The sequence below is a fragment of the Mangifera indica genome, chromosome 8 (genome assembly GCF_011075055.1).
Source record: "Mangifera indica cultivar Alphonso chromosome 8, CATAS_Mindica_2.1, whole genome shotgun sequence".
Lineage (NCBI taxonomy): Eukaryota > Viridiplantae > Streptophyta > Magnoliopsida > Sapindales > Anacardiaceae > Mangifera > Mangifera indica.
The window spans coordinates 4362999-4387919 of NC_058144.1; the positions used below are offsets into that span (position 1 = coordinate 4362999).

The 24921-nt window shown below is 32.3% G+C and overlaps 2 protein-coding genes and 1 pseudogene across 2 annotated transcripts; all 3 read left to right on the top strand.

Annotated features, from left to right (window-relative positions):
* Positions 1-95: 95 nt before the first annotated feature.
* On the top strand, positions 96-5128 carry LOC123223062 (annotated as a pseudogene).
* Positions 5129-5925: 797 nt separating this feature from the next.
* On the top strand, positions 5926-13999 carry LOC123223061 (protein BONZAI 2). The gene is given in 18 exon segments (XM_044646125.1): positions 5926-6278; positions 6402-6561; positions 6795-6842; positions 8353-8501; positions 8596-8644; positions 9217-9273; positions 9407-9595; positions 9689-9752; positions 9755-9822; positions 10316-10377; positions 10470-10572; positions 10656-10770; positions 12090-12166; positions 12252-12389; positions 12498-12662; positions 12911-13024; positions 13151-13247; positions 13336-13999. Coding segments are annotated over 17 exon segments (1734 nt in total). The 5' UTR covers positions 5926-6278; positions 6402-6417; the 3' UTR covers positions 13431-13999.
* Positions 14000-16894: 2895 nt separating this feature from the next.
* On the top strand, positions 16895-18627 carry LOC123224096 (ethylene-responsive transcription factor ERF113-like). Its single transcript, XM_044647624.1, has 2 exons — positions 16895-17355; positions 17858-18627. The coding sequence occupies exons 1-2, from the start codon at positions 17220-17222 to the stop codon at positions 18445-18447; spliced, it is 726 nt and encodes a 241-aa protein (XP_044503559.1). The 5' UTR covers positions 16895-17219; the 3' UTR covers positions 18448-18627.
* Positions 18628-24921: the final 6294 nt, after the last annotated feature.

Genomic DNA, 24921 nt, shown 5'->3' on the forward strand with positions numbered 1-24921 from the left:
GAAAGAGAGTACATTCAATTCAATCACTAAATTTTGTGTACTTTCTTCATCAAAATCTTTTATGAACTCATGCATGCTGATGTCTCACGTCAGACCCCATACAATTTCAAGTTTACCGTCATTTCTTAACCAATCAAGTAGCTGACTTTCACCATTGATGCTACAGAGCATTTCATTCTTAATTTCATACTTGTGGGCAGACATGGATGCTGAACTTGTCCCCGTCACTCACCTAGTTTATTCTGCTCGTCAATCTCTCCTCCCTGGTTTTTCATCCATTCCCTTTCAATGCTGTAGGCAATGCAATGACTAAACTACGATGCTGTTTGGCTCTTTTGAACTTTCAGATTTGTGATAACTATTTCGGAGAAATTTAATTTGAGTTCCTGTCAACACGTCCTGCCACTGTTAGTGCTCTGTGTACAGGCCGGTGTAGACCTTGAAAGGTACCCCACAAAGAGAAGAACAAAACGTGTCTAATTTTTTTTCCTTTATAAGTAACTAATTAGTGGACTTTATAAGTGTGATATAAATGCAAATATAAAATTTTTCTCAAAATTTTTTTTAATATTTCATCAATTTTGTTAACAAAATCTATTTTTTATTTTTGATATTAAAAAAACCCTATTTGAATTAAATCATCCAGCTAAACCAACTCCATTGAGGGTAAACTCGAATAGTATCACTTCAAAATAATTACATAATTACCAAGAAACTACCGTACCAAACTCAAAAGGAAGCCAACACATTACGGTTCAAATGAGCGAGGTTTTTATGAAAAGGCCCAAGGAAAAAGAAGAGAGCGGTGTGGAGAACAACAGAGATGAGCAAGAAGAGGCATTGGTCGCTTTAATCGAACAACGTACGAAAGAAGTTCAGCATCTGAAACAGCGTATCTCCTATTACAAATCTCAGGTTGTTGCAGTTATTCATTTAAAAAACAATATTTTTCTTAGTAATGGTTTCTTAGGTATTTTTAAATGATTATCTTGAATTTTTCACTGTGAAATTGATGCTAAAGTTTGAATTTTTGATTACTGAAATCTTTATTTAAGATTAAAATTCAACGAAAAGCTTGCACCTGGAAGTACTTTTAATTTTTAACATTTAAATCATTTACATAACGTGTGTTTTTGTTAACTAGAAAGCATGTCAAGGAAAGGATTTCTTAAGAATGACGGAGGAACTTGTGACGATTTAAGTTAGTATTATCTTTTATGAGCCTTAAAAGGCCAGAAGTTATTCTGCTTTTAATATGAGCTTTCGATAAAGGAACTGATTTTTAATTGACTGATGTCATTTATTGTATTTGTGTTGTTTTTGGAGCAATGATTGAGTGTCTAACATGAAGCTTTGTTCAAGTTTTGCTTCAGTATTTTTTACTTGTCGGGGATAATGGCTACTGATTATATTTTGGAACACGTGTGCAGCTCGATGAAGCAGAGAAGAGGTTGCGAGATTCACAATCTAAGTTGGCCAATCTTTGAGGCTGAGATAATATTGTGTCTAGTAGAAATTCGCTAGCTAGTGGAACTAAAAATGTTAAGGTGGAGTGGAGATCAATCAGTCCTGTTGGTGTTGATAAAGGTCCATCTAGAAACCAACTTCAATCTAGAACAGAACTGGTAATTCCTGCTGTGAATCCCAAGATTTCTCAGCATATAAAATCGACATGGTCTGGCATGAGAGATCCTGTTGGGTCCAGTGCTCAAGGAAGTCCTACCTCTAACTGTAACAGTGTAGTAAAAGGGGAGAAATCCTATGGAAATTCTCGTGATATAGATGTTGTTGAAGTTCAAGATAGAGGAACAAAAAGGAAGTTTGGTAATATTCTCACCTGTTGAATTGTAGTGTGTTATGAGTGTTTGTATTTCTTAGGATTAAATGTTGGCCTCCACTTTTTATCAAGTGTTTTTCCTTCATGGTTTCAATTATTTGCTATTGGTGTTCATCAACTTTTTTTTTTCTTGGCTGTATTTCAGAGCAGAAAGAAAATTAAGAATTAATCCCACTGGTGCAAAGCAGCTCTTCACCTTGCACAATTCACTGTCGCACAAGCAATTACATCTCTAGTCAGCACAAAAGAAAGTTGAGAAGTCTTTCATTGTGCCTAGTGAATGATCAGCTTTTTGTGACCAGTTAATAGGTGTTCCATTAGAGAGGGTATGGCAATATCAACTAAATATTTTGCTGATTTGGCATGTCTGAGACTTCCAATTCTTTCTTTTTAGGTTAAACTGTATGAATATTAAAACAGCATTTTTTTCCTTTTTGGTGTTTTCTGTCTCTGTAAGATTAAGCTAAGGTAAGCTTTGACAAGTGAATCATCCACTACATGATTTTATAATGCGTTTAGGTTTTTGGCTTGGTACATGAACATGCTTTTTTTTTTTTTTAGTAACAGGTCTGAGTTTCATAAGTTTGAGAAAGTAAGTGCATGTGGTTGTGCACATACTCATCTTGTACATCTATTGCGTGGTTATCGCTTTTTTTTTTAAAGATGGATTTTTTACTTTGTGCTTGTGCAATAAGTTACTGTCATTTTTGTTTATGATTATACAGGGACTAATGTTTTCTTATAATTTTGGAATTTTTGCAGTGCTTTGGATGGAGTGTTCAGTTTGTGGCAGCTTCAATCTAGCAGGTAAGTCTGCAAATTTTGTCTTTGGCAAATGACTTTTTCTCTCCATTGGCTCACCGGGATTTGACTGGTTGTACTGTGAACTTTTGTTTATCATACAAGTGTGCTTATACTTAAATGATTGCATTGCTCTGATTGTGTTACTTAGTACTTACCAACTGATGCTGTGAACATAATGCTTATGAGGACGACTCTCGTGCATGATGCATGGCTAAAATGTCCTAACTAGATTATTTATTGAATATTATCAGCTGAAACCTATAGATCGTGTAAAAAAAAAAATTCATTGAAACTACTCAAGCCACATTTACTTATCTGTAAGTGATAAAGATAAGTTTGAAAATATGATCAAATGAATCCTAGCAGAACTAAATCCTGAAACAAAAACAGCCATAAATTAAAAGGAAATGAGTGAAACAAATTAGAGATTAATCCTAAATAATCATCTTCTAATTGTCCTGCCCTACAAATTCATTTTTTCTTTTGTTCCAAATTGGTGCGTATTTTTTCCTGTCCCTGTGCTCATTTGGTTTAACCTTTAACTGTAGGTCAGGTGCCTCTTTACTTAGTACAACTGATTGTGTATCTTCAAAGCAGAGGAGATGGCCTGAAGATATATCCTGGCACCCACAAGGAAATGGCCTTTTTTCTGCTTACACTGCTGATAGTGGGGATTCTCAGATATCAGTCCTAAATCCTAAATCTGAATAAAACACAGGGGGTAAGTGTTACTATTATCTTAATGAACATCAAATACGGATATTGGTGTTACTTAATCTTGTGTGTGAATTTGCATGACATATATTTGTGTAGGAGTGGGACTTGTATGGGCTGCCTCTGTATTATAACATATTCAGCACACAAGTGCAATGTTCATAAAAATTTCTCCTTCGGATAATAAATACTGAAGTTTTTATGTTTGTGCATCAATAGAGAGCTCGGGTAACTTTTCTTGACAATAAACCTCATGTTAAAGGTATCATCAACAGCATAATTTTCTTGCCATGGGAAAATGCCTCTTTTGTAGCTGGTGGTAGTGATCATGCTAATACTTTGGAGTGAGAGAGATGCTGAGAACTCATGGAAACCAAAGGCACTGCACAGGAATATGCATTCCTCTGCTGTCATGGGAGTTACTGGGATGCAGCCAAAGCACATTGTATTGTCTGCTGGTGCAGACAAGAGGATTATTGGATTTGATGCAGGAGTGGGAAGAGCTGATTTTAAGCATCAGATAGAAAGTAAATGCATGAATGTTCTGCCAAATCCATGTGACTTCAATCTATTCATGGTTCAAACAGGGTAAGAAACTTCTATTCTGCAATGAGAATCTTCATCTTTTGTACAACCACTCTCTTTGCTACACTAGCAGTTGGATTTCTAAATTCACTTGCTTTGTCTGAATATTTTGAGAATTAGATTTCAATTTTCAAATAAACAATAAAATTTACAGGTTGTGCTTCATTTTAGATTTAAATTGCAGGATTATTGAGTCTTCTTTCATGCATGGTTCATTGTAAATTATTTGATGGTTTAAGATGATATTTATTCAACCAGGAGTTGTAGCCTGGGATGAGAAATGCCATTTGGTTATATAAATATTATGTATCTTGAAAAGCAAGACTTTGCTGCTATTTTGGTCAACAAATTTTGATTTGTTGCTTGGAGTTTAGACAATGAGATGACATGTTTTCAGGACACCTGGGAGGTAGCTTTGGTCGTTTGATATTAGATTGAGGCAGACTGAACTACATGATTTTGGATGGAAGCAAGAAAGCAGTGAATCGCAGTCAGCTCTGATAAATCAGGATTGGTATCCTGACGGTTTATACATAACATCTGGTTAATCCACCTCTTCGATATCAGATACAACGCTCACAAGCCATCCCAATCAATAAAAGCTCATAAGAAACGGGTGTTTAAAGCTGTGTGGCATTATTCTTATCCACTTCTTATTTCCATATCTTCTGATCTGAACATTGGATTGCGCAAGATTTAAATGCGATCAGTATAGGATAGACATTTACTTATTTTGATCAATTCTTTTCATTTTGCTTGCAACACTGTCTGACTGATGGTAATTTTGCTTCAACCTCGCAGCTTATGCCATTGGGATGAAGAAGATGAAAGAACATGATTTTTGGGACAAGAATTGGGCTCTGATATAGGACACTCGTGGCATATAATGATCTGATGACTGACAGAAACTAAAAACCCAGGTTGGGTTGTATAACTCACCAAATTTTGTATTTCTTTTTGTCCTCTACAAAAAAATACGATGCTTCTTCACAATGTGCTTTATTGTTAATGTTGCATACTAAGTAGGTCAAGAAGAAATATACAATTAAGGCTTCAAGTTTGATTGAGTCAAGTTTATTGTATGATTTCCTTTTTTTATTGGAAATCTGATAATGAAATTGTTGAAAGTGAGAGCGCTGGCTAACATCTATACATTCTATCAAATATGACCATTTGAAATAATTTCCCCGACGCACATGCCTTCCCGTGTTGTTGTTGCAAGATTAATTAGGGTGGTATTCCCTGGTTGTACAAATGGACCTGGACCTTGACCTTGACCTTGACTAGACCTCCACCAAACAAACCCGAATTCTCTCGAAAGTCTTCCGTTCTCTTACGTCAGTCACGATTGAGGATGTTTTTTTCTTGTGTTCTGACTTAAAACAGAAGTGGATATATCTAATTTTTTGATCAGATTTGTATGAAACCACCTCCAGCCTTAAGATTTGCGACCATGCACCCATTTAATGTAATGAAAATAAAATCTGAGTGAACCCCACCACCATTCTAGTGGTTGACCCTGGTGCTCGTTGAGTCGTTGAGTCCCATTACAATTTTTACGCGTATAGGCATCCAATTCAGTTCCACCTTCTAATATATAGAGAAATGATTTTATACGTGAAATGAAGAGAATCTATGACTGCCTTGCTAGAATCTATTCACCATAAATTATATATTTAATGGCGAAGTGGGCCAAGACAAAAAACAGTCAGTATTTTCTGCCATGATCAATGCTTGTGATTGAAGACTAACACAACACAATATTGCGATTACAAAGTAAAGACATAAATGGTGTATAGTTATTGTGCCTTGCTTGTGCGTAAAAGCAGCCAATAAAATCCCATTATGCGCTTTCTTAGCAGCAGACATGCATGGGCTTCTGCTTTAGTATCTATGTTGGTTTTACTTTTACAAGATGAAGGCCCTGCTTTTACTTGAAAGATCGTGGGTCTTTCACTTTTTCTCTATAATTTAATTGTGGTTGGTTGGGGACCCTCAATTTTACTTAGTACTCCTTTACTTATATGCTTTGTCATTTTCAATTTCAAAACATCACCTTCCAATCCTTGGATTCTTTTGCTTGTGCTTATTCTATCATATTTACACTACTTCTACTCTAAGTTAACCATATATCACGAACTCTGATGCTCACATATAACTGCTCATTGACTACTTTGCAGAGGATCCCAATTTTCCTAATAAACGCGTCTTCGACCAAAACGCGGTTTGTTTTGATTATAAAAGGGTCTGCTTTCTTTTGGTGCGAGAGTTCGTTAAAAGTGACAGATTGGGGTCGATAAGAAGTCGATAGATTAATTATTCAATCCTGAGTTTGATTGTCTCTCACTTTCACACGTTTTCTTTGATTTTCAATTTTCATTTCAATGTTTTTGAAACGGGGCTCCTTGGCAACTATAAGCTCTTACTAGTCCCTTTTTTCATTGCAATTTCTTCTCATCAGCTAACCGCAATAATTTATGGGCAATTGCTTTTCCGACAACGGCAGCGCTATGACTGCTGTCGGCGCAACTGCCGCTACCACCAGCGCCGGGGCTTCAAACCAAGTCGTTGACTTATTCCTCAAGTCTCGGGGCTTCCTGCGACTCTACTCTCAGATCGAGGTTACTCAAATCTCATCTAAATTTGTACTTACATTCTTGTTTTCACTCGCATTTTAAAACTAACCAATGGGGTTTCCATTCTAAAACCGTTTTATGATTTATTTTGCCGTTTTGAATTGGCATATGGAATAGTTGGTAGTAATTTTTGTGAAGATTTGTAAACTATTACTAGAAAAGAATGTGATCAGTTTATGCTGATCTTTTATTAATATGCATTAATAATGCTTTTGCAGTTATCATTTTCGGCTAGTGACTTGCGCGACCGAGATGTGCTCTCCAAGGTTTGTTTGTTTAATATTTTTTTTAATGTAATCTTTATTTTAAATTTTGATATACAGGTGCTATTTGAAACCAAACTAGAGTTTTAATAGAAATATCATATATTATCAATCTGATCCAGTGTTAGTTAATTAAGGAATATGCTAGTGGAAATGAAGCATACATGAAATTGGAGAATTTCTTGTTTTGTAAATTGCAAGTGGAATGGAGCATAGTGCTTTATTGATCCAGGTATACAAATTGATTGTTTTGAAGATGATTTGTTTAGTTGTGAGTTCTTGCGGTTGGCAGTACCTCAACAATTGTGTCAGCTATGGGATGATTTTCTAAGAATTGTTTGTGTCAGCAGCAGTGTGCAGATTGTGTATTGATAATCTCTGAAGATAGTTGACATCATAATACATTGCTATCGGTTTGAGCTATTTTTAAGCTATTTAACTGTTGCCTTTAATTTGTAAGAGCTGAAACCTATATCAATTTGTGATGATATAGATATCAATTTGTAATGATATAGATATGAAAACTGACCATCATTTTGGGCATATGATCTCTATTGCCTGAATTTAAAGGAGAAACATCATTATGAAGTTGTAGGTACTTGATGTAAGGATTCACTTGGAGTCTTTGCAGCATTTGCTTCTTTCTTCTAATGAGATGGTGGTTGATATGTTTGTCTATCTTTACAGTTTGGTAATAGAACCTGGTTTGCCACCAGAAAGACTAGAAGAATTCTATTTTTTTATTCTTTTATTTTATTTATAAATCAGGAGTGATAATTATATGAAGCCGATAATCTATCCATCAAAGAAGTAGATAATTTGAAATCTTCTATCATCTAATATCTGCGGGGCTTTGACTCAATCACATCATGTGTCAAATTGATGCCTCATCAATAGGTTGGTTGATTACAAAAAACAATTACTCTCAGTGGTAGCCAGAAACGTAAGTTCTGGCTCATACAATAACGTACTTACTTGTAATTGGTCCTTTAATTTAGTAGTTCTTTGTAAGTCCTATTCGTTTTTGAAGCATGAATATATAATTGTTACAGTTGATATATGAGATTTGATTCCATTTAGTTCCTTTGGATAAATTCTGACAGCTTTCTTCAATTTCATTAACCTTTTTCCATCTTTATTTTCTTTATTGCACTCTCCAAACTACATTTAAACACACATGGCCTGACCTGGTTTCCCATTGTTTTGAATCCTGAAATCCTATTTTCTAAATTCAACCTTTCCATCTCTTAAACTTAAAGTATTAGTGTTGGAACCTTATTAAGATCTTAAGCTTTTGGATTAACTTTTGTATGCTTTTGGGTTCAAATTCCTCAAACATTGCAACTTTAATTAATTGTCTCAGTCAATTCAAACCTCAGTCTTGGACTCTTGCCAGATCCTCTTGACCTAAAAGCAAAATTTTTTTTTCCAGTGTTGCTCTTTTGGATTGATTAGATGTTCTGTCCTATTCAGAAGATTTAACTTATCATCTATTTATATTTGCTTGCTTCAGAGTGATCCCATGCTGGTGGTTTATACAAAAGCTAGAGATGGAGCAGTTATTGAAGTGTGCCGTACTGAAGTAGTCCTTAATTCTGTAAGTCCATCATGGATTACAAAGTATACAATTACATATCAATTCGAGGTTGTGCAAACCTTACAGTAAGTTCTAATGCTTTCAGCCCTATTTTTTATTGACCAAACATATTTATAGGTTATATTTTCTTTTAATTTGTGAAACTACTATCTGTCACAGATTTCGTATATATGATGTTGACACTCAGTTTAACAACACAGATGTAAAGGTAACTAATTTTTTCCTCCTATAATGCTGTTTCTATTTTTAGTTTTATTTTTTTCTGATTTTTATAGAGCAAGAAATCATTTTGATTGACATATATTAATATATATAATCTAGCAACACATGCCAACTCTATTAGTAAGATTCATTGAGTAACAAATCTACACTTGTTCTAAAATATGATAAGTTTTAATCTTGCTTGTCAAGATATGGCTCAAAATCTGTTTATATATAGTCTTCCCTAGTGTGGATGCCTTTCTTAAACTTTGGACTTAAATTCTTGTGTGCAAGAAGTTTCCAGATTTATCCGTTTAACAGTTCAATTATTCTTTCATCTTGTTAAACTGATGATTAACAAAGTTCATATTTGTAATTTTTGAAATCATCTATTCCCTTTAGACAATTCAATATTTCTGTGTATTTTGAATGTACTACTCATTTATTGTTTTAACTCTCATTTATATGCTTATTTTATACGAATACTTTACAAGAAAGAGATTTTTTTTTTCTACAATTCACTTGCATTTAAGTGCATTCTAGCATATCACTAGATAACAGGTTATTCCACTTATTCAGATGCTTAAGTTGGAGGAACAGCAATTTCTTGGTGAGGCTACTTGTACATTGTCAGAGGTATGACGTAGGGGCATGCTTCTTTAATTTTTTGTTCAATGTATAGTTGAACATTGAAAATTATAATGTTATCCTGCTGATTCAAAATTTCATTATACATAAATACTCATCGACATTCTCCTTTCTCTGATAGATTGTCACCAAACCAAACAGGTCACTGACCTTACAACTTGTGCGCAGAGAAGATTCTGTCACATCAACCTGTCCGCAACACTATGGAAAGCTTACTGTGCATGCTGAAGAATGCATAGAGTCAAAGACTACAACAGAGTTGATATTAAGGTGTTCAGATTTGGAATCTAAGGATCTTTTCTCTAAGAATGTATGGTTGCTGATTTCTCATTTCTCTCTCTTTTATTTGACATTTTGGGACATTCTAATAATATTGTGGGTACATATCTGACATATTTTGCAGGACCCCTTTCTTGTGATATCAAAAATCATGGAAGGTGGGATGCCAATCCCTGTGTGTAAAACAGAGGTCTGAAGAATGAAATGAAACCAGTGTGGAAACCAGTGTTTTTGAATATTCAACAAGTTGGAAGCAAGGTATTGGGAAGATTTCATGTGGGTTGCTAATCTGCAAAATGGGAGAAATAGGACGTCCTGCAGTCAGAATAATTAAAATTTTCTATATATAATAGCTTGCTTTTCTTTTTATTATTTATGTAGTAATAAGTTAATTTTTTTTTCTCAAATTGAGTTTACATTGGCGGTGCCGGTTTTGGTTGGATATAGAGGTTTTTAAGGAGGATAGTAGTTACTGTCAAGAATATGCTACTTTTACATGTCAAATTATGTGTTGCATTTTATTTGTAATCCCAGATTTTTTGGAATCAGATTCCTAAAAATTTTAATTGTTTCACATTAGTTTTCCTGTCATCATGGAAGTGCATTGTGACAGTCAGCAGATTTTTGCTGACAATAATTTTGTACAAATGTTGTTATTGCATGCATTTTGAGACACTTCTCTGTAAGATTATGCATTGCCTTGTTTGTTTATTACTAGCTATCTAATTTTTCTGCTTGGATTAAATTGCAGGATAGTCCATTAATAATAGAGTGCTTTAACTTCAATAATAATGGAAAGCATGATTTGATTGGGTAATCGGAGATCTTTAATCTTTTTCCTTTTCTCTCTGTAGATTTGTATAAATAAAGTAATGATTATGCTTATTTTTTTGTTATTTTACCAGCAAGGTTGAGAAATCACTATCAGACTTGGAAAAGCTTCATTCTAATGGCCAAGGAGAATATTTGTCTCTACCAACTGCAGTTGGGCATAATTACCACAGCAAGGTTAGTTTTTTAGATCAGGTTGAATCCCATACTGCTGTTGTATGTCTTCCTTTATTCAAAAAACTTTTTGACTTCCATTGCAGGTTCTGAAGAGCCAGCTATTTGTGGATAAGTTTTCAGAGTGTGTTCAATATACTTTCCTTGATTACTTCGCTGGGGGTTTTGAACTGAATTTCTTGGTGGCTGTTGATTTCACAGGTATGTGTCTACACATTTAACTAATTTTAGGAAGCACGAAACTGCTTAATTTCCCAATTTATAAATTCTGGAGAATCAATTCTTGACAATTTAGGTCTTCATTTATTTTTTATGTAAATACACTTTCTTGTCTTCCCTTTATTTATGGCTATGCTCAGTTTAATTAACATTTTGTATATGTATTCGCACACCTGATACTTCTTAAGCTATAACAGTGCTTATACTATCTATAATTAACATCCCTATTACAATTAAAAATTTTGTAGCCAGAAGAAAAAGGTTCCTATATGTTTTAACCTCTAGTTTGATACCATGAGTATCCAGCAATAGACCCATCCGATATATGTTTCCTAAGGGGGCATTTGGTCCGGTGTAATCTTTGATTACTCTAGTACTCTATAATTTATTACAGACATTACCTTATTTGACTCGTCAGTTAATAAAAAATTTCAATAATCTTCTATTAGCAAGAGTGATGTGATAGGTGATTTATATGACAATTTGATTACTAACTCTACTTTAGTAATGAAAAGATTACCAAGGTAATATTAGTTTTATTGCAATTTAATCTTTATTAAATTTTTAGAACAAAATACTTCATTTTCAATTAAAATAACAAGTAATATGAAAAATATTTTAGAAAAAATATATAGACAATAAGATGACAATTTTAAAAAATGATTTGATTAATTAATTTAATAATTTAGTAACGTGAAAAAAATCTTAATATATTATTAACATGGAGAATATTTTAGAAAATACACAAAATAAATATTTTAATATAAGACATGTTTGTTTAATTAAACATAATATTAATTTATATCCAATAATCATTTAAGAGTATTTAAATAAAATAATATCTTAACATTCATTTATTATTATCAACTAAACATAATAATTATTTATATATATCAGTTTTGCCAAACATAGTAATATTTTATACTTATTAATATTATTGGTAATCTATTTTTATAGTAATTTTTCATTTTTGGTAATAAAAAATTTCCTGAACTACACATACCCTATGTGCTATGTTATTTAACTTAGCATCTTTTAACTTGAGGTTTTTAAAAAAAAAAAAAAAAAAACATTTATCGTATTATTTACAATTATTTTTAATTCTTCTTTGAGTCATTTTCAACAATTTTCTTTTGAAGCATAATTCCTATTTTTACAGTCAACTTTTGTTGGTTCTTTTTACCATTTCATCTCTAAACTTTATTTGAACTGATAATTTACAAATGAATTGTTTAGTGAATTTGTTGGTTTTAGGTTCTGCAAAATTTCATTCAGACTAATTGTCATTCTTTGTCTATCAGCTTCAAATGGAAATCCCCGCCTCCCTGATTCCTTGCATTATATTGATCCCTCTGGAAGGCCAAATGCGTATCAGAGGGTGAGAACAAGCTTCTTTGTTCGTATTTTGTATAAATTTCTATCGTGAGTAATTCCACCCAAACACCATGTATTTCTTTTTCCAGGCAATCTTAGAAGTTGGAGAGGTTTTGCAATTTTATGATACAGATAAACACTTTCCTTCTTGGGGTTTTGGGGCACGGCCAATCGATGGTCCAGTTTCTCATTGCTTCAACTTAAATGGAAGCAGTACATACTGTGAGGTGAAACGGTTGCAAAACATAAACTTCTTCTCATTATTTGGATGACCTTATCTTTTACTCTTAGGTGGTTGCCTCAATATTAAGGTGATATAAATCAATTTCTCTCAGGTGGAAGGAATCCATGGAATTATGATGGCATATACAAGTGCCCTCTTTAATGTATCTCTTGCTGGGCCAACACTTTTTGGACCTGTCATTAGCCAAGCTGCACAAATTGCTGGCCAATCTCTTGCCAATCGTGGGCGAAAATACTTTGTTTTGTTGATAATCACGGTGAGATTGGGACCTAGAAATCCAGATTGAATTTACTTTATGTAAATGCTTTTATGGGTAACATGCGTCTATTGATTGGTAATCTTAATTGCTATTCATTAATTTTATACTTGTCTATTCTTCTTTTCCAATCTATCAGAACAAATTATGCTATTGTTTTGACAAAAAGAAATCATTTTGTCTTTTGTGGTTATAGTTGTTTTTCTTCCATTCTACTCTTGCTTTGCTCTGATTTGTTGATGTTATAGGATGGAGTAGTAACAGATCTCCAAGAAACCAAGGATGCTCTAGTGAAAGCATCTGACCTACCATTGTCAATCCTTATTGTGGGAGTAGGAGGTGCTGACTTCAAAGAAATGGAGGTATCTTATTATTGTCCCATCCATCTGGCAAGGATATTTCTTGATTGATGTGTACTATTGCTGTTTCTGAATTGTTGGTGTTCAAGTAGGGGTTTCTCCACATTGGGAATAATATCTTTCATGCAGATTTTAGATGCAGATAAAGGAGAGAGACTTGAGAGTTCAACTGGGCGTGTTGCTTCTCGTGATATAGTCCAATTCATTCCTCTAAAGGATGTACAGAGTAAGACAATGTTTATATCAAATAGCCAACTCTATAGACTGTTTGCTATTTAATTTGGGTTGGTGGTAATTATATGGTTCATTTGCAGGTGGAGAGGTTTCCGTTGTTCAAGCACTCTTAGCAGAGTTGCCAACTCAGTTTTTAACCTACATGCGGAGCCAAGATATCCAACCAAGTTTTTGAATTGTATAAACAGTGTACATACTGAAATTTAAGTTTCTATCATTGATTTTCATGCCAAAAGTTTCCCTTTCTGTCACCATGCCAATGCCACACCATGGTCATCAGGCCAAGTTCTTAGTCAGAAAGGTAAGTTTGTACCGCACCTTGTCTATCTGGAAAACATCTGCATTTTGGTTATCCCATTTGATCAAAAACTAATCAAGCAGCAGACAAAAGGTTGCCACCAATCAGCTCCAGTTGGGCGCATAATTTGTTGCCATTTTCAGAAGTGTTGGAGTACTAGTTTACCCTGCCTGCGGGACTCACACGTATATCTATTTCTGGAATTGGGATTTGGGACCAACAGCAGTATCAATTGGAGGCCCGTATAGACTTACAGTTGAGCAACAAATATATTGTCTTCTCCTGTTTACAAGGAATGGCGGAATCTTCATTTCTCTGAACCTTGTTTTTGCGGTTTTGTTGTAAGGATTTCACTTTCAACTATATATCTCATGTATTTGAGCTTAATGCAGCAGAAGTTGTGGAGCCAATTTACTAGGCTCAAGAAATCAAGGTGTCATTTTATATGGAGTCATGTTACCCATTCTTTTCATTCAAAACAACCCTCATCTTTATTCATTCTAATACAAATTTGATATCTCAACATTTTTTTTTTAAATTTAAACTCAAATCCTTCTTTTTCACACTTTTTGAGTATATAAATAATATGTTATAATATAATTAAATGATTTTGAATTAATGATAAAGTAATATTTAATCACATGATAACACGTTATTAATATTTTTAATTATGTATTTAAAAACATATACTCATAACATTAAACATTATTGGATGCTATTTTCAAAATTCTTTATTCTTATAGATTTATGAACAAATAATAAGTATAAATAGTAATAAATTATTATATTATTTTATCTTTAATTCAAAATAATTTAATTATATAATGATATGTTATTATTTTAATTTTGTAATCATTATGATATTTTATTTTTATTTTTAAGTGAGAGTACATAGGTTATTGATGGGTGAATGCACGACCAGAGGGTCCATCCATGTCCATCTTTCTTAATTCTCAATCTCAATGAAGGCGTCAGATTTCACACTTCAGGTCTCCTAAGAAAAAGTTTGCTGAATTTTTGTTTTCTTTGGTAGTTTCTGTAAAATAATAATGAACCATTGGTGAATTTATACTGCTCTTATCCTCATATTTCCAAGGTTGGAGCATTGCATTAATGTGCCGCAACATTTATGCATGTGTTGGCCAACTCTATACATCCCATATTAATATGGCTATACTTAGTTCATATATAACTCTATAATTTCCAAATTATTTCCTTCTTAAAGGGTTCTGACTTCAACTTCATATATCAAGATTTGCATCAGAAGTAAGTACCATTGAAATGTACAAAAGAAATCAGACAATAATTTATTATGACAATGTTGTACAGTTATCATTATGTTTGTCAACTTGTTCTGTGTAAATTAGTTAGTTTGAATGGCTAGCTCAGCTTAATTGGAAGCTAACTAATTTATAAGTGGTTGAAAATCAATGAATTTAACATGGGTTGGCAATGAATTTATTATGAGTTTGAAAATAATATGTGATCATTCTTGAATAGAAGACTAACCTAATTGGACCCTAATGAATTGTTAAACCATGATTTCATATTTTATTTATTTTAATTAGAATCCGTTCAGATAAATTTGAAAATACAGTGATTACATCAATAATTATTATATCAAATAAATTAGAGTTTATAAATGTGACAAAAACTCGAATTTAAAATTTCACCATTTATATTGTTTACTATTATTTTCTTATATATATATATATATATATATATATATATATATATATATATATATATGTCTATATATCATTGAAGATGGTAATATTTTCCTAAAGCTAATCATTCACTACATTTTTATTTGGCCAAAAGACTTATTTTTACCAAAATATTCTTCCATCAGTTAAAATTTTTTATTATGATTAAAGATAAAATCATTATTTAATATAAAATTAAAAAATTAAAATTTTATATCATGGCAATTTCTTTCACTTACAGTTTAAAAACTAATAATTTCTTTTACCTAAAGTTTAAAAAGTTACATTTTCTTCCATAATTTTTTTCTCCTTTGGTGACAATCTTTGTTTCGGTCGATGCTTGACAATTGTCTTTTTGGTTGGATGAGGACGAAGACATTTTCGTCCGAAGAAGAGACAAAGATAGGTTGGATGAAGACAATCGATCTTTGATTGTCTTATGTCGATATATTGTCTCTACGGCTGGTCAAAGATGAATCCTTTTCGTTAGATAAAAATGGTTCATTTTCGTCCAACGACTTTGTTAAGATAGAAAGCTCTGACTACAGGAGAAAAAAATGGTAGGAAGGTCAATAGACGATGAGAATAGATTCCGATTGTCAGAGAAAGAAGAAAAACCCTAGTAACAAAAAATGAATTTTTTAAAACTTAATTATAAGAAAAATTATTAGTTTTCCAAATCAAAAGGAAAATATGATATAATTTTTTAGGGTTTAATGATCAAATAATAATTTTACCTCTTATAATTAATGATTTCAAACCCTGTGGGTGTGTGTTTGGGAATAAACTAAAACTTGGCTAAGAATAAGTCTTTTGGCCTTTTTAATTTTACACAATTAATTCTTTTATCAAAAAAAGGGTCTCATCCCAATTTTATAATACTATTTTGGCCAAAGGACTTATTCCCACCCAAAGTATCATATTTTCCCAAGTTTTCACTTTTTAATTTTAAAAATTTCAAATACCCACCTATGAACAATTAAAGTTAATGAAATTCTAATCCTTTAAAGTTTAATCTCATTTTCCCCCTCTAAACCTTAAAAACTAATAGTTTGTCCCCTAGGCAAAATTTCAAAAAATGACATTTTCTCTCAGGGTTTAGTTTTCAATCTCTGATACTAAATCCGATACCATCATTGGCAAAAAAAAGTCTTCAATGTATCATCATGATCTGACGATTTCTTTCCCTTTCTCTAGAACTTCGATCGACGAAGATCTTGTTTTTATCTGGGAAAACTAGATTTTCATCGGCTGGAGTTTTAGAGGAGAGGAGAGACACCATTGGAGTATGGTGATATGTCAAAGACTTTTCGTCGTCGATAATGATGTCAGATATTAAAAACTAAACCCTTGTGGGGGGGGGGGGGGGTTTAAAACTTGACCTAAAAGATAAATTTTTAGTTTTTAGAGTTTAGGGGGAGAAGAAAATTAGATTTTAGTTTATTTTTAATATTACATATGAAATAATAATTTTATTTTTAAAACTAATAGACTTAACTCCTATAAATAAGTGAATTTAGCTGACGAATATTTAGGAAAACATGATGCCTGGGGTGTGAATAAGTCCTTTGGCCTACTATTTTACATTCTACTCTCAACAAAAAAGGGAAAATTTTTATTTATATGGTATAATTGTTGAAAACTTTTCTTGTTTTCTGTTCACACTGAACCAGGCATGTGTAAATTCCTGATGTGTAGCTAATTGCTACACAAAAACCCTATCTTCTTCCCCTATATTATCCTCGTTCTTCTACACTTACTTCATTCCTGAGTCACTCGTGAAAATTATATATATATAGAAGTTGTAGCCATAGCAAAACTGTCGACGGTGTAAGAACAAAGGAATAAAGTGGATCCAAGACATGGGAAAAGGGCCCTTCCATCCGATGAATCGCAGGAAAAGGAGGAAGATCTCATATTCCCAGTCTACTCAGCTAGATCCCAGCAGGATAATTCGGCTATGGTCTCAGCCCTTGCTCAAGTCATTGGAAGTACCGAAACCAACCCTCTTCATCAATTTAATCAAAACCCTTTAACCACCTCTTACTTCAACGCGACTCAACAAGATCAATCTCAACCTGCACCTCAAGATCAAGGTATTTTAAACACACACACACACAAGTAACTACTACATAACTAATTATTTCATTAATTCTTACTATTTTGTTTCCCCTCTAACCTGTTGGCACCAGAGATTGATTATGATTATCGTATGATTTTGAGCGTTTCAAACTCATGATTTCTTCCGCTTCACCTTCTTTATTTGCTGATTAAGTTCTAAATATAAATTAAATGATGCTGTGGCTTTGAATATCTATATAGTTGTAATGGTTTATGTTTCATCGATCTCTTTCTCTGATGCCTTGAAATTATACATATTACCAAATCTGTATGTATGCTTCTTCGTTTTGTTTGGTTTTCTCACAAGATTAATGGCTATGCTTAATTATTTTATTTTTCTAAATCATACTTTCATCCATTTTACTACAATGAAGCATAAAATGTGCTATTGCAGTTTGATTTTCATTTCATTTACATACAAACTTAAGCGAAAAAACATATGCTAAACGAAATTAATTTTAACATGGTTGTAAAAAGGTAATGTGAGGAGAAGACACTATAGAGGAGTAAGACAAAGACCTTGGGGCAAATGGGCAGCGGAGATACGAGATCCAAAGAAAGCGGCGAGGGTATGGCTAGGTACTTTCGATACGGCGGAAGCCGCTGCACTTGCTTACGATGAAGCGGCGCTGAGGTTCAAAGGAAGTAAAGCTAAACTTAACTTCCCAGAAAGAGTTCAAGGGAGGTCTGAATTAGGTTACCTCACTATTCATCAACCGCATCGTGGGGTGGGTACGCAAGTTTCGAATCCAGTTATTACTGCAGCTCCTTCTCCTCCGCCCTTCGTATCTCAACAGACATACCCAAATCTTTTTCATTATTCGCAAGCTCTTCCAGGAGGCCATAGTGAATTGAATTATGCTATCCCACCTGGTTTCTACAGTGGAAATCAAAGGTTTTTATCGCGGACTTTATCAACTAGTTCGTCTTCATCTTCATCTTCAAGTACATCTCAACAACAACAACAGCAACAGGATAATCTTATGAGATTTTCAATGCAACCGGGAGGTTCTTCATCGGGTTCTGATCCTAGAAACCTTGATTTTAGTCATAATCAGTCAAGATAATGGAGAAGGTTTGTTTTAGTAACGGTTTTTACAACAAAATGATTCTGGTTTCTTATGCATGCATTGCTTTGCTTTTTTTTTTTTTTTCTTTTTGTTTTTCCTCCTCGTGCAGTTTTCTTTAAGTTTTTTGAGATCAAGTATTGTTTTAATTCAATGAAATTTCTCAAATCTTTCTATCTATCTGTCTATCTACAAACACACGCACAAAAAAAAGAAAAAAAGAAAAGAAAATCGAAAACTATCTACTCTACATACAATATAGGCAATATTGGCGGACAGCATAAAATATTATAAAAGAGCTTAATAAAGGGGAACGAAAGGGATGGAGTTGTGGAAAGTAAGGAAAAAAAAACTAATTTGTTTCTTAATTCGAGTATAAGTACTTATATATGAGACATTTATGCTAGATTTATAACTTTTTGAATCTCTCTTGATCAGTTGGCACTTGGAGCTCACAATCAGAAGTATAAAATAGAGCTATAAATATGCATGCCATATTCTTTATAAAAGAAAAAGAAAAGTAAAACACTCGGTTCATAGAGTACCCTTCTACAATCCATGTTATCAGCTTTTGTTTGGTAAGACTCAGTACACGAGTTCTTAAACCACAGTGGTCGACCCCATAATTCAAAGAAAAAGAAGTTAGTTTCACACAGATAAAAGAACAATAAACAACAAAAAAGGGACGTTGTAGGTGAAGTTAGATTCAAACAGTAGTCAAAACAATCTTTAAACTTAAGAGGTTAGGTAATCAATCGGAGCTGAACATATATCCTTGACCATCGAAACAAGAGAATACCTTTTTCCATTTTTAAGTATTTTTTTCATGTAAAGTATCGTTGAAAGAAAGGAAAGTTGATGAATACGAGTGTAAACCATGTATATAAAAATCCATAGTTCAACAAATTGTACCTTTGAACATCGCTTTACTTTAAATTCAGAATGGGAAGTTCAATATATATATATATATATATATATATATATATATACGAGCTTGTATGACCATGCATGTTAACTGAGAAAGATGAAGAGAAAACCAGAAAAGGCAGTATGAAAGTACGAGAGAGATGTTTAACTAAAAGGCGCATTTTAATACAGAAAACTAACACATAAATACAAAAAAAAGGGAGATTTGAACTGACTCTTCTATATTGAAAGTGTTGGCTGTTAGATGGTCTTTGAATTCGGCGTTCGTTGAAAATATCCAGTTGATTTTGTTAATAGTTTAGTCAACGTGTTCTTATCTCTTACGGCAAGTATCCATGAAATTCTGTTCACATGATTTTTCTCTCTCATCTTGTCATAATATGCCACTGTATAAATCAGCTTGTACTGAGTAAGAGATACAACTGTGCGAAGACTTTGGATTAACTGAAAGGGACCAATTTCGACCTTCTGTTTACCGTCCCATTGAAGTTATCTGGAATATTGACTACCATAAAAAACAGGCGTTCTAGATGTTAATCTAGATTAAGCTTATTTTATTAATGATTTATTGACATGACACAACATGTGAAAAACTCTTTGACTGTTACAGCTTTCTTACAGCTGAGATTTAAGATGATAATTGGTGAAAAATAAATACTTCTCTTAAGCTAATAATTTTAGAAAGATTGCTTACGTATGAAATTTGAAAAAGAAATCTTGGGTCTGACGCGTGTTCGCCCAAATGGTCACGCAAAGCAAACAACGTGTCAGTGTAAAAGAGGACTGGCGCCTCTCAACTCATCGAGCCGAAATGGGAGTGGAAGTCGGCTGTGGGTTTCAAACTTTTCGGCTTATAATGCTGCTTTCCGACATTAGTGGCTGACTTCAATGCTCTCTCCCACGGCATCCCCCGTCATTTCTATTTCAACTAAATTATGTCTCCAAATAATATACATAATTTTAAAAATAAATATTAATATAATTAAATAAATTTTTATTTATAATTCAAAATTAATTAATTATATAATAATATATCAATATTTATATACAAAATTATATATAATATTATTTTTTATTTTTATTTCAATAATTAAATTATATATATAATTTTATATATAAATAACGATATATTATTATATTATTAAATATTATTATATTTTTAATTTAAAATTATTAAATTATTTAATAATATATTATTATTTATATATAAAATTATATATATAATAGACGTTACTCCCTTTCCAATTAAGATTGTACCTCTATAATTTGTTTGCCGTCAAAGCCAACCAGTCATACTAATTACCAACTCCTGAATTTGAATCCTGCATCCCAGATAATTCAACTTCAACGTTATAAAAGCGCGTCTACCCATCATTCCATCCTGGGTAATGATTGGAAGGGTAATTAAAATTTTCCCACCACGTTTTAATTTTTCAAACACTTTCTTATTTTTAATTATATAATATATACTTTTTTATTAAAAAGTTATTAAAAAACTAATAAGTATTTTATGATCTATTAATTTTAAAAAATAAAAATAATTATTGTATAAGAATAAAATAATAATTTTATTGTCAATTTATTTAAAAATAAAATAGTTTTTTTTTTTATCAAACTTAGACGTTTTAATATTATAATTTAATATTAAAAAAAGTTAAAAACTAACAAATAAAATTTTAAAATTTTTTCAAATCTCATATATATTGAAACTAATATATAATATTAATAGTTATAATATATTGATTACACTCATTATTTGTTATATTTTATTCAATTTTTTGAGTGTAATTATCTTTTTTAAAACTATTAAAGAACATATCAATATTTCAAAAAATCTGAAAGTTTTTTTAAGATTCTAATAACCTCCTAAAATTTCAAAGTGACCCCAATATTATCAAAAATTACAGTTTATTTATTAACATATGATTATATGACAAAAACACAACTATCTATAGAAACATAGAAAGAAGAATAACATGACAGAAAATAAAAATATGAGACTTTTCATATAATTTAGATATTTAAAAGGTTGTTTTAATTTTTTAATATAAAAGATTATATGATAATTTTGAAAAATAAAATAATAAAGATAAAATAATAATTTCACTTTCTAATTCTATTATTTATTTCATTAATAAAGTTTAATTTTAGATTAAAAATATTATATATAGTTGATTTTAGATGAAAAAAAATGTTATTTAAATTAATTAAAAATAGAAAGTGCTTTAAGGCCGAAGCTTGTGTGAGAAAATGTTATTCACTAAATTGAAAGTGAGCCATGATTTGAGATGGGAATTTAACTTCATGTTCAAATTTTAAGATTCTACAGGGTTGTGGCCCATTACATTTTGGGCCCTTGTACCTCGTAACTTTTCTTTTTCTTTTTTTAATCAATTATCAATTACAAAAGATTTATTTATATCAAATAAATAAAAATCATGTATATATATTTGGGTATATAGTTGACATATTATCATATAATTATGTGATTTTGAATTAAAAATAAAATAATATTTAATCATATTATGACACATTAATTATATACCCAAAAAAATTGATATATATTATTTCTCAATAAAAACTAAATGAAAATTTGCATTAAAGGACAAAAAACATTGCCTTAATAAATTTATATAATTTGTTTACCTATGTAGTTTTATCGATAATGGAGCACACATTAGGATTGCCATTACTGAACAAGGCAGAAGCCCGGTCACTAATGATATGAGAATAAGGAGGGGGTTGATAGTAGCCATAAACGTTGGCAGTATAACCATGCTTCTAATAATTGCCAGATGAAGTACAAGTAGAAGGTAAGTGTTGAGAGAGATGGTGTTGGTTAGAGACAGTTGCAGCAGCTGCAACGTCAACTTGGTTTTGATAGCAGTAGTTTTGGTGTTGCTGTTGTTGATATTAATAGTTATGGTATTCTGGGTTGTAAGGTTATGGCCACTGCTCCGCTTTACTTCCAGTCTTCCTCACCGTCTTCAGCACCTTCTTTTGATCTGCCCATCCCTTTACTGTTAGAAAGAGAAGAGGTCGCACCGTCATGTTGAGATCAAGTAGAAGAGATTTTAAACTTTGGCTTCTAATAAACTTCTTGAACAATTTGGTGATGAAGAAAGACTACAAACACAATGTACATACATAGCTAGGCAGATGAAAAATGTTAGTTGTTGTAAATATCGATTTCTTGAGCAGAGTTTCCACCTGGTGACTAGCCAACGAACATCGAAAGAGAACTTCTACGCTTACAGTACAAAATTTCTGTTCTGGGACAAACATATATTTGACAAAGAAATGCTTGTTTTTATGATGGATTCAATAAAGCTGAAGCTCTGAGTCTTGGTTATTCTTCTAGGTAGCTGAAAACTGCTTGCTTTGTTTGCTGAAGTAGCTGTTTCTCCTAGCCACTTCTCACACCCTACCTCGTTTGCGGAAAAGAATGAAAATATCAAAGGTGGATTAGTGAGATCAAACCATGTAATATTATTAGCATCTCCAGAAAACAAGGATGCTCATAGAATTAACTATCTTCCTATTAAACCCAAAAATGAATTAACGTATTTGTCTTACAAGTATTAAATGAAGATACGTATATAGATCTGCAGATTCATCGTCAATAGACCACTTCAGTGGCTTTGCCGTGCAATGAAAAACTGTCTATTTAAATGAATGTTTCTTGGCCGTCTAGTATTTTTGTACTATATTCCTTTCATAGAATTTCTTTATTTCTCCAAAAAAAGAAAAAGAAAAATCCAACTTAGTAGAAAACGATAGCTTATCCTTGTGGACACGAGAGAGAATAAGAAAAAAATATCGTTGTCCTTATATAGGAGATTTTTCTATATTGTTGAACAATTGATGGATACGTAGGATGTCATATATACAAATTTGGCGCTGTTACAATGAACATATTCCTTTCACCAAGTGTTAATGTTAGCCAGCAATGAACGAAGAAGCTGATTAATCAGATAACCTGTGAGCATGAAAGGTTGTTAGATTGAGAGCAACAAGTCACCAGCAGTTGTAGAAATTAGGGAAAACAACAGCTCATGCATCATGGGTCCCCCGTGTTGCGTCTACGTTAATTTGCTTATATAATGTTATCATCTTTTTATGAATGGTCAAGTTAGTAAGCTTTCAATTTATTTTTGTATCACACTAATTCAATATTTATTTTATAATTTCAATTTATAGTTTGTAAAACTATAGGTTACTTAAAAATATGTATAGAAAAAAAAAAGGGTCAATAGATTTGTCCGCACCCAAGGTTTAATATAACCTTCTAAACTCTTACCTATTAAATTTCGAAAACTCAAATACTTACTATTTTATTAAAATTATCTGTTAGAATTAAGAGTAAAATTTTCTTTTAAAAAAAATAAAAAAATAAAATTTTATCACATCTTTTTTTCTCCGTTAGTGAAATTAATTTTATTAACAAGCCATAGTTACAAGGGAAATAGAGAAGAAATAAAAGTTGTAGCAAGATCAACGTGAGTTTTAGGAACATTTGATATCAAATTGTGAAGGAACATGCATGCAAAGGCTTTCAAGCAAACTTCTAAAATCCCAAAGAAGGAAAAGTTGTTGGATGTAAAAGACGATACAATCTTGCACTGGTTGTGGCAACAACCAATTTTGGCCCCCTCTTGTTCCTTGCAAAGAGAGTGATAGCCATGAATTGTTGAAATCTTTCATCATAAACAATTTTCTTTTGAAACCTAAAATGGGACGTTTTTGAAATAGTACTTTCTACAATCACAAAGCCCTCAACTTATTTCGGCTTTCATGGACAAATTCTAACTAAACACTATTTCTTTCCTTTTTTTATTCTATTAGGGCCCTTACAATAAACCACAATTAAACAAAACTTTCGTAAGTAATTTCACCTTCCATTGCATTTGTCCAAAAAGATCTAATGCTTCTTCAAAGTTTTGAAAAATAACATTATGCTAAACTTTGATCTTTTCTAATTTGATCGCGAACCTTGTTTCTTTTCTTCCCTAATAGTCTTTTATAATCTTCAACTTGTGATAACGTCTAGTGATGATAAGATCTAGCCGTTGCAAAGGCCTAAAGTAGAGAAAAAGATAAATGAAAGCCAAAAGAATGAAAAAGAGGAAATAAAGAAAATCAAAGAAGAAGAGAGTAAGAAAGAGAAAGAAATGACCAAGAGAAATGAGGAAGCTTAAGAAGAATGGGAATGAGGGAGACTTTTAAATATTGAGATAATATGGTAATTTCAGATTTGCATTGTGTCAGGGTTGAATTTCTGGTTAGCCACCTTAACAATTGGGTGGAAAATGCGATTTATGTATTAATTGGTTGAAAAAGGATTTCAAGTTAAAATTAGGGATGGCAACTGGGAGGGCGGGGAGGAGATCTCAATCCTCGTCCCCGTCCCCGTAGGAGATATCAATCTCCGTCCCCACTATGGGGATGAAAATGATTCCCCGTTTCATTTCCACAGAGAAAAATTCTCTCCCCATCCCTTCTCCATTCCCGTGAGAAAAAATTTCCTCTCCGTACCCAGAAAAAAAA